At 44.2% G+C, this 17,465-nt stretch overlaps 1 protein-coding gene across 2 annotated transcripts; it reads right to left on the bottom strand.

The window, feature by feature from the left end:
* Window positions 1–1,023: 1,023 nt before the first annotated feature.
* ECI1 (enoyl-CoA delta isomerase 1) lies at window positions 1,024–17,350 on the bottom strand. 2 transcript variants are annotated; one of them, XM_069984124.1, is made up of 7 exons: window positions 17,209–17,350; window positions 14,624–14,728; window positions 8,325–8,452; window positions 3,723–3,869; window positions 3,011–3,132; window positions 1,959–2,137; window positions 1,024–1,528 (listed from the first exon to the last, which is right to left on the bottom strand). In XM_069984124.1, the coding sequence occupies exons 1-7, from the start codon at window positions 17,258–17,260 to the stop codon at window positions 1,365–1,367; spliced, it is 897 nt and encodes a 298-aa protein (XP_069840225.1). In that variant the 5' UTR covers window positions 17,261–17,350; the 3' UTR covers window positions 1,024–1,364. The 2 variants fall into 2 exon arrangements, with proteins under 2 accessions (XP_069840225.1, XP_069840224.1); XM_069984123.1 differs by lacking the exon at window positions 17,209–17,350 and adding an exon at window positions 17,002–17,127.
* Between the last annotated feature and the right edge of the window lie 115 nt (window positions 17,351–17,465).

Here is a 17,465-nt window from a genome sequence, read left to right as displayed (position 1 = left end):
CGTGTTTGTAAAAATTACTTGGGTCATGTGCAATTACTTGGGTCAACTAGATCGGCGCTAGTTTACTGGGCCTATTCCACGGCCCCAATGATCGTGAAACAAGGGCTGCAAGGACATTGTTACCAATGTCCTTGCAGCCCTTGTTTCATACATTACCTGTCCGGGCTGCAGGTCTTCTCCTCCCGGTCCCGTGTGGCAGCATCGGCTTCAGAGCGGAGCTGTCTGAACTGACAGACCGCTCAGCCAATCACTGGCCGCGGCGTTTCCGGCCAGTGACTGGCTGAGCGGTCTGTAAGTTCAGACAGCCCCGCTCCGAAGCAGAGGCTGCCGCGCGGGACCGAGAGAAGAAGACGTCCAGCCCGGACAGGTAATGTATGGTTCTGCTGAAATCGTCGGTCGCCGCCGCGCACCGCTATTCAACCGTAGCGATGCGCTGGTGGCGAATGACGATTTTAGGTCTGAACCTAAATGAACGATCAGCCGATGACACGATCATCGGCTGATTGTTCTCTCTATTCCACGGAGCGAAAATCGTCTGAATCGGCCCGATTATCGCTCCTGTGGAATAGGGCCCTTACAGACTATTGCTGCTCCATTGAGAATTCTGTGAAGAAAGGATATGCAAAATAGCTCACAAACCTCTTGAGCAAAGAGATGTCTCTTCAAGTCAAGTCTCGCTCAGTCAAGCAGTCTTAGAACATTGACTGGGGATTTTATGCCAAGCCAGGCAACTCCCTGCTCTGCACTGATGAGGGACAAAACCCCCGAAACAGCTGTTTGCAGACAGAAAATCTTTCCATTTGGAGAGATTGCTTGGCTTGGCATAAAATCCCAAGTCAATGTTCTAAGACTCCTTGACTGAGCGAGACTTGACTTGGAGGGACATCTCTTTGCTTAAGAGGTGTGAGAGCTATTTTGCATATCTTAGCTTCTACTCACACACACACACAAAACTGATGCAGACTTTGACAGCATTTTACCACAGCTGATCACTACATGACATTTCTTAATAGCTCAAATACATTTTAGAATTTCTCAAAATATTTTATTTTTTAGTTAGTACAAAGTGTATAGACACCATTAATACACACAATTCCTGCAGAATTAAAAGTCAGTGGCCGGTAAAGCAGATGTGTGCACAGACTGGGTTGGGGTTTTAGAACCCGTTTTGACACCCCTGACTAACAATTACACATTTTCTTACAATCCACTTTTGGGAGTTGTTACAGTACAAGGATGATACCACTCTGCCCCATCAGCCACTTCCACCAAGAAGACAAGTGGAAAGAGACCTCAACCTTTTCATTGCTATAGATTCTTATATATATGGCTTACTAAATCCAAGTCGTCAACCTTGCTTGCTATTACTTCTTCTGTTTCAGTCTCTCCATGTAGATCTGCAAAGATTTCTGGATGGAATCTCTACTGATAAAACTGACAAAGTTGTTAATGTCGGCTTCCCGCAGCTTCTCTAGTCTGTCGATTGTGGGCTTACGCATCATGGACTTGGTAATCTGACGGGCGTGATCTGTATCGGAGAAGGAAGAAGAAGAAAAAAAAAGCATATTACATGGAGAAAAAATGTATCATATTAAAGCACTATTCACCCAAACTGGCAAAACAAGAAGAAAAAAAAAAAAAAAAAAAAAAAAAAAATCGGAAAGTGAGAATGTAATAGTTTTATCCTGCAGCACATTTGCTTGAATGAAGCCATGTTCTAAGGACACTGCCTGGCCATAAGTACCACGGAGCACAGGCCAACAAAACCTCAAACCCTTAGGGCCCTATGTTAGGTCTGCCAGGTCTGCATATTCGTTTCCAACTAGGTGACTGAACGGGAGGTAAAAGAAGCGTGTTTTTTTTTTGTTACAGTAATAATATACCATAAAATATTCTAAAAATTCTTTGTTGTGCCAGGAATTGTATATCCTAGTGAACAAGCCATGTGTAGTCTTTACCTGGAACGGTAAGCCACCGGGTCATGACGGCAGCTGCTGTGCTCTGTACTTTATCCTCAGGAACTAAGCTATCCACAAGGCCAAATTTGAGAGCATCAGGGGCTGGATACATTTGGCCCAGCTGGAGGGATTGTTCTGTCACACGATTACCTACAGTGTTGATCATGGTATCCTTAAACCTGAAAGAAAAACAGGAAGTTATGTATATGTGGTTAGAGTTCATATGAAAAGCACTACAGGTCACACAGACGTACAATAACAAAGGGATTTTTCATCCTGGTTTTACATTGATGGCCTATGCTACCCCCGATAAGTGGTAGCCCTATGATTACAGTATGCAGCTCTGTCCTCTTCGAGGTGATGACCTATGGCATAAATCACAGCTGCAAGAGCTTGGATATAGCTGTGTCAAATGTTGCAATAAAGAAGCCTCTGCATTCAGGTTCTGCGTATTAGTGGGGGACTCACTGATCACACACTGATGGCTAACAGTTAGGGCCCTATTCCACCGGACGATTATCGTTCATTTTATCGTTAAATCTAAACGATAATCGTTCAGTTGAAATGTAGTTAACGATTAACGACCGAACGAGAAATTGTTGATCGCTTTATAAGACCTGGACCTATTTTTATCGTTGCTCGTTCGCAAATCGTTCGCATTGAATAAGACGTTGTTCGGTCGTTCGCAGTAGATACGAACGCAATAGCGAAGAAATAACGATCGCAAATACGACCATAAGTAACGATTATCGTTCCATGGAAATGAGTGAACGTTTTCAGGTCTTTCGCAATAGCGGTCGTTTGAGATCGTTAATCGTTAACGATTATGCGAAGGATAATCGTCCGGTTGAATAGAGCCCTAAAGGCCATTAGAAATCACGGAAAACCCCTTTAAGGTTTGCCTCAAAGTGAAATGCACCCATACAAAGCAGACTTGTAATTACATGAACAATAGAATAGATCAGATTCCAGACACACCTGTTCAGGTTACAGTGAGGAGAAAAAAAACAAACAGAAAACAATCATTGTATTCCTGCAAATTCACACTTTACCAGAATGGAGCAACTATGCCCAGCTGGGTCTCATTCAAGCCAATGGCAAATTTAGGATTGTCCGCCATGATTCTGTAATCGCAACACATGGCCAGGAGGCACCCACCAGCGGGGCTGGAACCCTGTGTGAGTAAAGGTTGTGGTTAGTCATAGTCTTATTACTACAGGTTGGATAGGATATTCAGTGATTTTACAGGGGAGAAATATACATAATGCAAAAGTATGTATCAGATATGTAACAGCTAGTGTTGCGCAAACTTGTCAAATGTTCGGGTTAGTCAGAATCCGAATGCTGAGCATTTGATTACCAGTGGCTGGAGAAGATGGATGCAGCCCTAGGGAGCCATGGAAAACATGGATACGGCCATAGGCCATACGCTGTATCTATGGTTTCCTGGCAGCCTTAGGCCTTATTCACAAGTCCTTGGATCTGTCTACAGTTGTGGATAAAACACAGGGCCAATAGATTTTTAATGGCCCCATTCACATGTCTGTGTGTACAGAGTGGTTATCCGTGCCATAAAAAAAGCACATGTCCTAGTTGTCCATGAAGCACGGAGCACTACAGATTCACATTCATTGTGAGCTGCATCCAACTTCTCCAGCCGCAGCGAGTCAAATGTCAAGCATTCATGTTTGGCCGCACTTGAATGTTCGGCAAGTTCGCTAAACACCAGTAACAGCATTATAGCGGGAGGCAAATGTCACTTACATTGATGGCTGCGATCGTCACCATATTGGAGCCATATAACTTCAGCCACATTTCCTGCACAGCCCTCCAGAAAGCTGCATAGTGCTCAGCACTCTTTCCACACATCTCTGTGATATCCAGCCCAGCAGAGAAGATTTTGGGAAAGGCCTGGAAAATGAGTGAAAACAAAAATCTACATAAGAAACGTAACAGAATCAAAGTTTTTTGAAAAATGGAAAAAGAACGAGAGCGCTCTGGAAGTAAAGAAGCAATACTAGGCGGAGCGTGTGGGTTTGGATAACGTTGCCGTACCTGAACATTGTGACAGGTTGGTTCAACACTAAACAGCACCACTCTAGGTACTTAGTTTGTGTGTGGGGTTTGACCGCTCTGTTTTATTGAAGTGAATAGAGCTGAATTGTAATACCACACACAACCTGAGGACAGTGGTGGAGTTGTTTTTGCAGAAAGTAGCTGTGCTTTTCTAATTCTGCTAACAACATACTGTCAGCAAAGGAGAAATCATTCCTCCCCTGGTACTCAAGGTTTCCTTCTAAGTAACGCTGGGTTCACTTTGTGGCTTCTGTTTCCTCGCCAGATGAAGCCCATTGACATATAGGAGTATGTTCATATGTTGCAGCTTTGTTTCAGAAGTTTTTGTAAGTGAAAATCCATTCCATAAATTCGATGGGAATATTTCTGCAGCAAGCAGATGGATTTCTGAAGGCGCCGATCACCAAAAAGTCTTTCTGCCACAAATCTGCCACTTGTGGACTAATGGGGGTCAGTGGTCTCCCTCATATCAATGGCAAGCAGCAATATTATTGTAGATCAGTCTATTGCAACTGCCAAGAGGGTTGACAATATGCTGTGGATTCCCGCTTGGCTTTAAAGGGGTACACCAGCAAAAAAAAAAAATCTTTCAAATCACCTGGTGCCAGCTGCTGTATGTGCTGCAGGAAATAGTGTATTCTTTCCAGCCTGGAGAGCAGGAGAGGTTTTCTATTGACATTTGCTACTGCTCTGGACAGTTTCTGACATGGACAGAGGTGGCAGCAGAGAGGAGTGTGTCAGACTGGAAAGAATACACCACTTCATGCAGGACACACAGCAGCTGATAAGTACTGGAAGACTGGAGATTTTTTTAATCACAGTAAATTACAAATCTCTGGCACTTTCTGACACCAGTTGATTTGAAAGAAAGAAAAATGTCACTGGAGTATCCCTTTAAGGGTAGCTTCACACGTACCGACTCGCAGCGTTAATAACGCAGGGAGTTGGCAAGGTCTTGGCAGATCACTTTCACTACATACACACAGCGGTCTGAACGACAGCAGCGTGTATGTAATTCTGACGGCCAATAAATATGGGTAGAGATCACCGGCACTGCTCTCTATCGGCGGCTTACTTGTAGAACATTGCCGTGTATACTGGACTATGCCTACTTGCCCCGGGGGTGCTCCTCGTAAAACAGTATGCAAACAGTCCAAGTAGAGAGAAAAAGACAAGGGCACTCACCCATCTGTGGCAAAATGACTCCTTTATTCGCAAAGCGTGCAGTTAAAAGTCCATGAAGACATCACAACATGCGGGCAGACGCCATACCACTTTCACAGTGCTGACATGATGGCCATTTCGCGCGCATGCACGCTTCTGACGGCCGCTTAACCCCTCCAGCTGCCGCCCGGCTCCCGCTCTGTATACATTTCCCCCCCCCCCCCAATCCATCCCACCTCCCCCCCTTTCTGGGTGCAGAGAAAAAAAACAAAAACACCACCAAATAAAAAAAATTAAAAAAAAAGTCAAGGATTCCTCAGCCCTCTCCTCTTCTTAAACCAACCACCAATCCCATCCTCTCTTGTTGGTCCATTTTATGCAACCACGGGTCCCAGATCTTACAAAAATTCTCCCTCCTCCCTCCTTTTACCATCAAACAAAACTCAAAATTAATCATCCTTCTAACTTCTAACAAAAACTTCCTAAGGGTGGGGCTATCTCTAGACATCCATTTTCTGGCCACCATCAGCCTCATTACCATCAAAAGCTTCCTTACCAGAATATTCTTATTTTTCCCTGGGCGGACATCACTCCATACCCCCAACAACCATCTCTTTGCCGGTTCCCAACCTTCCAGTTGGAGTCGATCTTTAATAACCTCTAAAATTACTTGCCAACTTCTCTCCATTTTCCTACATTCATAATATAGATGAAAGAAACCAACTCTTGGCATATTACAGCGGGGACAGACTATTTCTTTGTTAGGGGCCATTTTAGATAACTTACTTGGTGTATAATATAACCTATAATTAATAAAAAATTGTGTAATCTTGTGCGACGCATTAAGTGATATATTCTTTCCCATACCCCATATATCTTCCCACTCTTCTTGTGTAATTTCTCCTATATCTACTTCCCACTTTACTCTACTTACATGTGTGACTACCTCCTTCTTCCCCTCCTTTACCAACCTAACTATCCTAGCCATCACCCTTCTTTTGGAAGTGTCCTCTATCATATAATCAATCCACTGTGAATCTTCTTCTAACAAATTGTCCGTGTGATCTATTTCCATACTAACTTGTCTCAATTGCAAATAATAAAAAAAAACCAGTTTCCTTCTATCCCATATTCGCCTTTTAACTCTTCTAATGAGCGTAATCGCCCTTCCTTAAAGAAGTGTCACATACCTCAAATTGTATTTTTCCCAAAACCTCCATTCATGATTTCTTCCCAACTCTTTAAACCTAAGATTATTAAACATTGGTGTACATCTAAATACTCCCTCCAAACCCAGTGCTTTTTTTAGTTTTTTCCCAAACTTTGTGCATCAAGTCTAACAATGGCCATCTCTCTCTAGACCGTCTACTCAGCTGTCCTGACTCCAAAATTTCCCATACATCCTTTAATCCCCATTTATTCTGTTCCACCAAATTCTTTATATATGAGAACTCTCTCCATCTTTTCATATACTGTATGCACAAGCCAAAAAGACAGAAATGGCTGCACATCGCACCCATGGCTGACACGAAAGCTTATTCAGCTACATTTAAAACCAACATCAGAAGTTAGTATATAATTTGGCCAAACCATATTGCCTCATGTACCACGTGCAGGTCTTCTGATACACTTTTCATATACTGTAATTGGGCCGCCAAGAAATAAATCCTAAAGTCAGGAACCGACAAACCTCCTTTATCCTCATCTTTATATAAATATTCCATTTTTATCCTGGGCTTTCTACCCCTCCAGATCAAATCCCTCACTATAGCTTCTAGCTGCTTAAATATTCTTTCTCCCAACCATATTGGACTATTAGACCAGACAAACAAAATCTGTGGGAGGATAATCATTTTCACTAAGCTTATCCTATCCGCCATGCCCAATGGTAGGCCCATCCAAAATTTTGCTTTAGATCTTATTCTTTGCAAAGTTGGTGTTACATTTAAGTCCATATACTTATGGATATCCCTATCTACCACCACCCCCAGGTATCTAAAGGTTTCTCCTGGCTTCTAACACCTCAGTTTATCATGGGACACCTCTCCATCTAGCGGCATTAATACTGTTTTCGCCCAGTTAATACTAAGGCCCGACACATCTCTGAATCTATCGTATTGATTATAATATCCAGGGAATTCTTTGTATTCTCCACGTACAGCAAAACATCATCCGCGTAGAGCGATATCTTGTCCCCTCTCCCCCGACATCCAAACCCCTCCACCTCTTCCATTGTTCTTAATTTAATTGCCAAAGGCTCAATGAAGAGGGCAAAGATATGGGGAGAGAGGGGACAACCCTGACGTGTTCCCCTAAATAAAGGAAACCTTTCTGTTTGGGATCCATTTATAAGGATTGAGGCCATAGGGCTCCTATACATCAGCTGCAGCCAATCAATAAACTTTTCTTTAAATCCATATTCCCTCAGGAGTTGTCACAAGAAGGACCACTCCACCCTGTCAAAAGCTTTAACGGCGTCCAGCGGATGGAGCGGTCCCTCCCCCCCCCCCAATTTCCAAGTTACCAAACATCCTACGTATATTATCTATCACCGACCTTCCAGCCCTAAATCCGCACTGATCATCCGAGATTAAAAATGGAACTACCTTCACCAATCTATTTGCTAGCAGCTTCGCCAAAATTTTCATATCTGTATTTAGCAATGAGATTGGCCTGTAGGACCCGGCAGGGCAACACACTGATTGGCCGGGCGGGAGAGCAGTATGCCGGGACCCCGTGCAGCGAGGACAGGTAATGTATACAGAGCGGGAGCCAGGCGGCAGCTGAAGGGGTTAAGCGGCCGGCAGAATTACATGCACGCAGCGGTCATTCAGACCGCTGTGTGTATGTAGTGAAAGTGATCTGCCAGGACCTACCCGACTCAGAGCGTTATTAACGCTGTGAGTCGGTACGTGTGAAGCTACCCTTATAGGAGGTCCCATTCTGCAAGAAACATATGGTGCTGGTAAGGAATCTGCTGCAGGTGACATCTGAGTTTCTTTTGCTTTATCGTTGAAGTGAGGTAGTATGTATGTACTTTGATAATGCAGAATACCTGATAATCCTAAATAAAGGAGACTTATTGTATCACATTACAGTAGGATAAGCCGATGTGGCATTACATACAGAAGTCAGGATGAGTCCCCGGCAGCCGCGGTCAATTTCCAGCTTCTCCAGACTGATAGAGAATTCTGTAAGGAAGTCCAGGCTGAGGCTATTTACCGGAGGGTTCTTCATTTTCATCACTGCCACCCCTGAGACACAAACAAAGCTGCATTATTCCTTCCTTATCAGAAACGTGAGACTTGGGCTGCGGCCTGTGATCAAAAAGCCAGTCATCCTAAGCTGCAACCTGATCAGGATGTACGACAGAGGCAAGCTGTTCTGTGCTCTCCATTATTCAGTGATAGAGGTGGAGGAGAACACAGCTTTACCGTACAGCAGGGTAGGAAACCTTGGTTTTCCAGCTGTTGCAAAACTACAACTCCCATCATGCCTGGACAGCTAAAGCTTTGGCTGCCCAGGCATGATGGGAGTTGTAGTTTTGCAACAGCTGGAAAACCAAGGTTTCCTACCCTGCTGTACATGTAAAGTTTTAAATATCACTTTCTATGTATAAAGTCATAATAAAAGGGCTGTGTAACAATAAATATGTATCACCTATCCATGGGATAAGAACCCCCATTCCTACTCACTGTATTAGGGCCAGTTCACACAGAGCAAAAGTGGCGGAATGTCAATTCTTTGAGCAGAGAGCGGCGGAGGCGTGTAAGCCCTCCCATAGAGACACTGATGCAGGTGGTATTGTGCGGCAGAGAGTTCCCCTGCTTTTTGCTCTGTGTGAACTGGTCCTTGCAGCCAAATGGAGAGAGAGTTTTGCAGTGGTCGAGGGTCTAAAGTCTTAACCTCTTAAGGACATAGGACGTACCGGTACGTCCTATGTCCTCACTTGCACTTCAAAGCGGGGCCGCGCGGGGGGCCCGCTTTGAAGTGCCGCGATCCCGGGTGCCGCGTGTAGCCCGGGACCGCCGCTATTAGCGGGCACGGTCTGATCGCCGTGCCCGCTAATTAGCTAATCGGAGGCAGCTGTCAAAGTTGACAGCTGCCTCCGATTACCGGAGGCAACGTTTCCCTGGTGTCTAGTGGGGGAGATCGCTCCTCCGGGACCTTGTCCCGGAGGAGCGATCTCCGTTACTGATGCCGGCCGGGGACGCGTCCAAGATGGCGCCGTCCTCGGCTCGGCACTCGTTTGTATTCGGCTGCAGCAGCCGAAAGCAAACGAGTGCCGATCTCATGGATCTCTGCAGCATATCTATGCTGCAGAGATCTCAATGAGAGATCAAAGTGTATATACTAGAAGTCCCCCAGGGGGGCTTCTAGTATATGTGTAAAAAAAAAAAAAAAAAGTGTTGTTAATAGTAAAAAGCCCCCTCCCCTAATAAAAGTCTGAATCACCCCCCTTTTCCCAGGTTTTAAATAAAAGTAAACAAATAAATAAATAAATAAACATGTTTGCTATCGCCGCGTGCGTAATCGCCCGAACTATTAATTAATCACATTCCTGATCTCGTACGGTAAACGGCGTCAGCGCAAAAAAATCCCAAAGTGCAAAATTGCGCATTTTTGGTCGCATCAAATCCAGAAAAAATGTAATAAAAAGCGATCAAAAAGACGTATATGGGCAATCAAGGTACCGATAGAAAGATCAAATCATGGCGCAAAAAATGACACCTTGCACAGCCCCATAGACCAAAGGATAAAAGTGCTATAACCCTGGGAATGGAGCGATTTTAAGGAACGTATATTGGTTAACAACGGTTTGAATTTTTTACAGGCCATCAGATACAATATAAGTTATGCATGTTACATATCGTTTTAATCGTAACGACTTGAGGAACATGCATAACAAGTCAGTTTTACCCCAGGGTGAATGGCGTAAAAACACATTTCCCCCAAATAAAAGAAATGCATTTTTTTTTTCAATTTCACCACACTTCGAATTTTTTTCTGGTTTCGCAGTGTACTTTATGCAAAAATTCAGCCTGTAATTGCAAAGTACAATTAGTGACGCAAGAAATAAGGGGTCATGTGGGTTTCTAGGTGGAAAAATGCAAGTGCTATGACCTTTTAAACACAAGGAGGAAAAACCGAAAACGTAAAAACGAAAATGGGCCATGTCCTTAAAGGGTTAAAGTGTCACTGTCGTGATTTTTTTTTTTTTTTGCAGAAATCAATAGTCCAGGCGATTTTAAGAAACTTTGTAATTGGGTTTATTATCCAAAAAATGCATTTTTATCATGAAAAAGCAGTTTGAAGCTCTCCCCCCTGTCTTCATTGTTCTCCTATGGAGAGAGCTAAAGAAAAGACCAAAACAGGACAACAAAGAGTTAATCTACAAATCCCTCACGGGATATCTCCTGTGACAGTCACAGTGACCTCTCTGAGCTCGGATTACAGCTGTCACCCAGCTCCGTGCCTGTAATCCTCTGTTATCTGCTTTCTGCTGCCGGCTAACTCCCTCCTTCCTCCTCCCCCCTCCCCTCTCCCTAGAACAGACAGGGTACGTCTCCTGCAACAAGTCACAATTTTCAGATTTTTCAGAGTGGATGAAAAAGAGGAAGGAGGGGGGACCTGGGAAAAGGCTTTTTACATGCAGATAATGGCAGATTTGGCTAATAAACCCAATTACAAAGTTTCTTAAAATCGCCTGGACTATTGATTTCTGCAAAAAAAAAAAAATACGACAGTGACTCTTTAACCCTTTGAGGACCAGGCCCAAAATGACCCAGTGGACCGCGCAAATTTTGATCTTAGTGTTTCCGTTTTTCCCTCCTTCCCTTCTAAGAGCTCTAGCACTCTCAGTTTTCTATCTACAAGCCATGTAAGGGCTTATTTGTTACAGGAATAGTTGTACTTTGTAATGGCGTCTTTCATTTTACCATAACATGTATGATGGAATTCCAAATATATTATTTATGAAGATATAAATTGGTGAAATCGCAAAAAAGAATGCAATATGGTAACGTTTGGGGGGTTCCTGTGTCTACGTAATGCACTATATGGTAACAGCGACATGACACTATTATTCTATAGGTCAGTCCGAACACAACCATATGCAGGTTACACAGATTCTCTAATGTTATATATGTATTTTTTTATGAAATCCTTTTTTTTGGCAATTAATTATAAATAAAATGGGACTATTGTGACGCTTATAACGGTTTTATTTTTTCACCTACGGGGCTGTATGGGGTGTCATTTTTTCCGCCATGATCTCTAGTTTTTATTAATACCATATTTGTGAAGATCTGACGTTTTGATCACTTTTTATTAATTTTTTTATATATATAATGTAACATAAAATCGGTAATCTGCGCACTTTTTCCCCTCTTTTCGTGTACGCCGTTTACCGTTCGCAATGACACTTGTTATATTTTAATAGATCGGACAATTATGCACGCTACGGTATATTATATGTTTATCTATTTATTTATTTTTATATGTTTTATTTATATAATAGGATAGGGGGGTGATTTCAACTTTTATTGGGGGAGGGGTTTTGGGGTAGTGTATTAGTGTTTTTAACTTTTTTTTTTTACACATTTGAAGTCCCTTTGGGGGACTTTTACATACATTAGTTTGATTTCTACACTGATGAATGCTATGCCATAGGCATAGCATTGATCAGTGTTATCGGCGCTCTGCTCATTGAGCCTGCCTGTGCAGGCTTAGAGTAGCAGAGCGCCGATCGGACCGCATGGAGGCAGGTGAGAGACCTCCGGCAGTCCGTTTTACCGATCGGGACCCCCGCAGTCACATTGCGGGGGTCCCGATCGGTAAGTGACAGGGGACTCCCCCTGTCACTTACACCTAAACGCCGCGGTCGCGCCGCGATCGCGGCGTTTAAGGGGTTAATGACACGCGGCAGCGCGATCGCTGCAGCGTGTCATTGCCGGTGAGGTCCCGGCTGCTCACTGCAGCCGGCCCCCACCTCCTATGAAGCGCGCTCCGCTCCGGAGCGCGCTTCATAGCGGGAATAACACCCAGGGCGTACAGTTACGCCCTAGGTCGTCTGGGGACAGACTTCCATGGCGTAACTATACGCCCTGGGTCGTCTAAGGGTTAACCCTTAGACGACCCAGGGCGTATAGTTACGCCATGGAAGTCTGTCCCCAGACGACCTAGGGCGTAACTGTACGCCCTGGGTGTTTCTCACGCTATGAAGCGTGCTCCGGAGCGGAGCGCGCTTCATAGCAGGTGGGGGCCGGCTGCAATCAGCAGCCGGGACCTCACCGGTAATGACACGCTGCAGCGATCGCGCTGCCGCGTGTCATTAACTCCTTAAACGCCGCGATCGCGGCGCGACCGCGGCGTTTAAGTGTAAGTGACAGGGGGAGTCCCCTGTCACTTACCGATCGGGACCCCCGCAGTGTGACTGCGGGGGTCCCGATCGGTAAAAGGGGCCGCCGGAGCTCTCTCACCTGCCTCCGTGCGGTCCGATCGGCGCTCTGGTCACTGAGCCTGCACAGGCAGGCTCAATGAGCAGAGCGCCGATAACACTGATCAATGCTATGCCTATGGCATAGCATTCATCAGTGTAGAAATCCAAGTAGTGAATGTAAAAGTCCCCCAAAGGGACTTCAAATGTGTAAAAAAAAAAAAGTTAAAAACACTAACACACTACCCCAAACCCCCCCCCCCAATAAAAGTCTAAATCACCCCCCTTTCCCATTATATAAATAAAACATATAAAAATAAATAAATAGATAAACATATAATATACCATAGCGTGCGTAATTGTCCGATCTATTAAAATATAACAAGCGTCATTGCGAACGGTAAACGGCGTACACGAAAAGAGGGAAAAAAGTGCGCGGATTACCGATTTTATGTTACATTATATATATAAAAAAATTAATAAAAAGTGATCAAAACGTCAGATCTTCACAAATATGGTATTAATAAAAACTGGAGATCATGGCGGAAAAAATGACACCCCATACAGCCCCGTAGGTGAAAAAATAAAACCTTTATAAGCGGCACAATAGGCCCATTTTATTTATAATTAATTGCCAAAAAAAAGGATTTCATTTAAAAAAAATATATAACATTAGAGAATCTGCGTAACCTGCATATGGTTGTGTTCGTACTGACCTATAGAGTAATGGTATCATGTCGCTTTTACCATATAGTGCATTACGTAGACACAGGAACCCCCCAAACGTTATCATATTGCATTCTTTTTTGCGATTTCACCAATTTATATCTTCATAAATAATATATTTGGAATTCCATCATACATGTTATGGTAAAATGAATGACGCCATTACAAAGTACAACTATTCCTGTAACAAATAAGCCCTTACATGGCCTGTAGATAAAAAACTGAAAGTGCTGGAGCTCTTAGAAGGGGAGGGGGGAAAAACGGAAACACTAAGATCAAAATTTGCGCGGTCCACTGGGTCATTTTGGGCCTGGTCCTCAAAGGGTTAAGGGTTTTTTACACGGACCTGGTGCTAGAAAAGCTCCTTCAGGTGATAATCCGCTCATGTAAAAGTGTCAGTGATCAGCCGAGGAGCGGGAAAATGCTGAATCACGTTTTTCGTGTTGACGGTAAAATATATTGCCTTTAGCGATACAGTGATTGTCTGTACAGCCAGGCCACTGGCTCACAAGCCCTCCCATAGACATACTGTTTGACACTGAGGCAGTGAGGGATTCTGCGCCAATTTTGCTCAGTGTGAACGGGCCATTATCGTTTAAATTTGAACAATATAACGATCATTCGCACGACAATCATCCCGTGTAATAGGACCGTATTATGCTGCGTTTACACGGAACGATTATCGTGTTAATTTGCAGGATAACGATCGAATTCGAACGATAATCGTACGTGTAAACGCAGCGAACGATCAAACCACGAGCGAGAAATCTTTCATTTTGATCTTTGAACATGTTCTCAAATCGTCGTTGATCGTTCGCAAAAAATTCGCAGATCGTTCCATGTAAACAGTCGTTCACCGATTTAACCAATGTGTGAGATAGGCGAGATAAGCGATCGCAAAACGAATTTTCCGTACGATATATCGTACCGTCTAAACACTGATCATTATGAAAAAAAATCGTTACTCCGACATAGTTAATCGTACGATCGGGCCAATTATCGTTTCGTGTAAACGCAGCATTAGACTCACTAATCACACTGCAGAGCCCAGACAGGCAGCTTAGTTTCTAATTATGAACACACAGACCCCAACCAATCAAAACTATTGATAACTCTCTACAACATATCAAAGAGTTTATTTTCACAGCAGTGCCCACTTACAATAAGTAATGTCAGGAGTAAAGGCACTCATATCATCATACACCTGAATAAAGAATCTGGTTACAAATAATGATCTATCTCCAGTACTGAGATGCCATACCTGTTGATTCATCCATTTCTACCAGAATCTGGTTGTTACTGAAAGCTCTCCGACTCTGGTAGTGTTTCCAGGACGCCAGGCCTCCTCTGTGGGTGTAGAAGGAACCTGTGGAATAAGGTGACATCAAAGATCTCTGTAAATCTATATAAGACATGAGTGGCTTTGCAGATTCTTAGGGCCCTATTCCACCGGACGATTATCGTTCAGATTATCGTTAAATCGTTCGAATCTAAACGATAAGCGTTCGTTTGAAATGCAGTTAACGATTAACGACCGAACGAGAAATCGTTGATCGCTTTATAAGACCTGGACCTATTTTTATCGTTGCTCGTTCGCAATAGATACGAACGCAATAGCGAATAAATGGCAAAGAAAAACGATCGCAATTACGATCATAAGTAACGATTATCGTTCCATGGAAATGAGTGAACGTTTTCAGGTCTTTCGCAATAGCGGTCGTTTGAGATCGTTAATCGTTAACGATTATGCAAACGATAATCGTCCGGTGGAATAGGGCCCTTAGCGTCCCTTATATTCTACAGATTCCGAGCCACGTTCTTCATCCTTTTACAAAGAATAATGATCAGAATAGTGCAGGTCGTCCCCAGCAACAGACAAGTGTTTACAGGACTAGTTAGCTTTGTTGGTGCTACAGTTCTAGGGACTGTTCACACAAAGCAGATTTGGAGGAAAACCTTATGTTTCTGGAGCGGATTTACAGCTTCTTTCAGCAGGTTAGCCCTATTCAGTGGTGATAAGCCCTGTGTGACTATCAAACACAGTTTATGTGCACACTATATCCAAGAGTGACAGGATGCTGCTTTTCTTTTTGCTATGTGGCTTTGAAAGAGTTTTACACTGTGTGAACATGTGCTTATAGTGAATGGTGGGGCCCTGGTGGACAGACACATGGCCACATAGGCATTGAAGCTTTTTTTCTTATAAGATCCACAACAGATAACAAGGTATGATGCACAATCACTGCGGCGTAATGTGTGATGTTTAGTCGTGCCCTATAACTGTGTAGCTCCAGCCTTAGGCACCATTCATCAGTTTAAAGGGGTTGTCCAGCGAAAATCTTTTTCTTTCAAATCAACTGATTAGTTTAGTAATTTACTTCTATTAAAAAAATCTCAAGTCTTCCCATACTTATCAGCTGCTGTATGTCCTGCAGAAAGTGTTTTATTTTCAGTCTGACACAGTGCTCTCTGCTGACATCTCTGGCCGAGACAGGAACTCTGTCTCGGTTTTCTATGAATCCACATAGAAAACCTCTCCTGCTCTGGACAGTTCCTGTCTCGGCCAGAGATGTCAGCAGTGAGCACTGTGTCAGACTGGAAATAAAACATTTCCTGCATGACATACAGCAGATAATAAGTATGGGAAAACTTGAGATTTTTTTAATAGAAGTAAATTACAAATCTATATAACTTTCTGACACCAGTTGATTTGAAAGAAAAAGATTTTTGCTGGACAACCGATTTAAGGCAAGACTCACACGTACCAGATCTGCAGCGGATTTCATGCTGCAAAATCTGCTGCGGATCCCTTGCCTGTTGGTTTCTATGAGAATACATATGCGTAGCGGGATTGACATCCCACTGCAAGTATGTAAATGACAGCCCCCTTAACCCCTCCGCCGGCCGGAGCATACGTTACCTGCTCCACGCTCCGGCTTGCTTCGGTGTTTCCCAGCTGGACGTCCCGCTCAGCCAATCAGTGCGCTGCCCCGCCACAGCTACTTGTTCTCTGAGCGAAACGTCCAGGCTCCATGAACCACCAAAGCAAGCCGGAGCAGGTAACGTACGCTCTAGCCGGCATGGGGTTAAGAGGGCTGCGAATTCGCAGTGTGAAATCTGCTGCAGATCCGGTATGTGCGAATCTGGCCTAAATCTTTGCGCTACTGTACTGACACTGTGTCAGTACAGTAGCGTGAAGATTTAAACTGATTCAGCATCATGATACATGATGCAGTGAACTTCGAATATATATATATATATATATATATATATATATATATATATATATAGTATCTGCATATACCAGTAACATGTGGCAGGACAGGATATGAGGGGGCCATCATATATAGACGGCCGCCACATATGGATGACATATGTAGCTCTATGGAATACAGCATACATGCATATGGGGTATATATAAGACAGGTATCTAAGTCAGTGTATCCCAACTCTCCAGCTGTGCCAAACATACAACTCCCAGTCTAAGGCTGTCAGGGAATCATGGGAGTTGTAGTTCAGCAATGGCTGGAGAGCCATAGGGAGGAGAACAGCGGTCTAAGGCCTAGAGGGAGAGACTTGTGTGTGGGCTGTGCTGTACAAGGAGGAACAGAGGATAGACGGCATCGCCTGCGGCAGTACCGGGGTCTGTCATTAGGGGGCGGTGGAGCAGAGCGCCCTCTAACGATAGACGTGAGGCGGGGGTGTCCTGTGTGTCAATGTCACTGAGTGTGAGGGACTGAGCCGGAGCGGCCGCGCGGGCGGGAAGCCATGAGGGGAAGTTGGCGCCACAAGCGCGGGCGGTGAGCGCCGGGAAATGGCGGTTGATTAGGGCGGGAACTCACGCACCTGATAGAAGCCGGGCGGGAGCCGAGCTCCTCAGCACAGCCAGCGCCGCCATCTTGTCTGACCTTTCCCCCAGCCGGCGGCGCTCAGTATGTAACGCTAGTACTGGCCCGGGAAACTCACAGCTATAACACGGAGCGGGCGACACCTGGTGGAGGGAGAGGGACGGGCACCCAGCGGTCCCACACAATGTCAGGACATCGAAATCATCTGGTTCATATTATCTCCCCAGCTGCGTCACATGTGGTACAACTACAACT

Source organism: Dendropsophus ebraccatus, chromosome 9, assembly GCF_027789765.1.
Source record: "Dendropsophus ebraccatus isolate aDenEbr1 chromosome 9, aDenEbr1.pat, whole genome shotgun sequence".
Lineage (NCBI taxonomy): Eukaryota > Metazoa > Chordata > Amphibia > Anura > Hylidae > Dendropsophus > Dendropsophus ebraccatus.
Note: the sequence above shows the minus strand (reverse complement) of the source record. Positions and strands in the feature narration are given on the sequence as shown.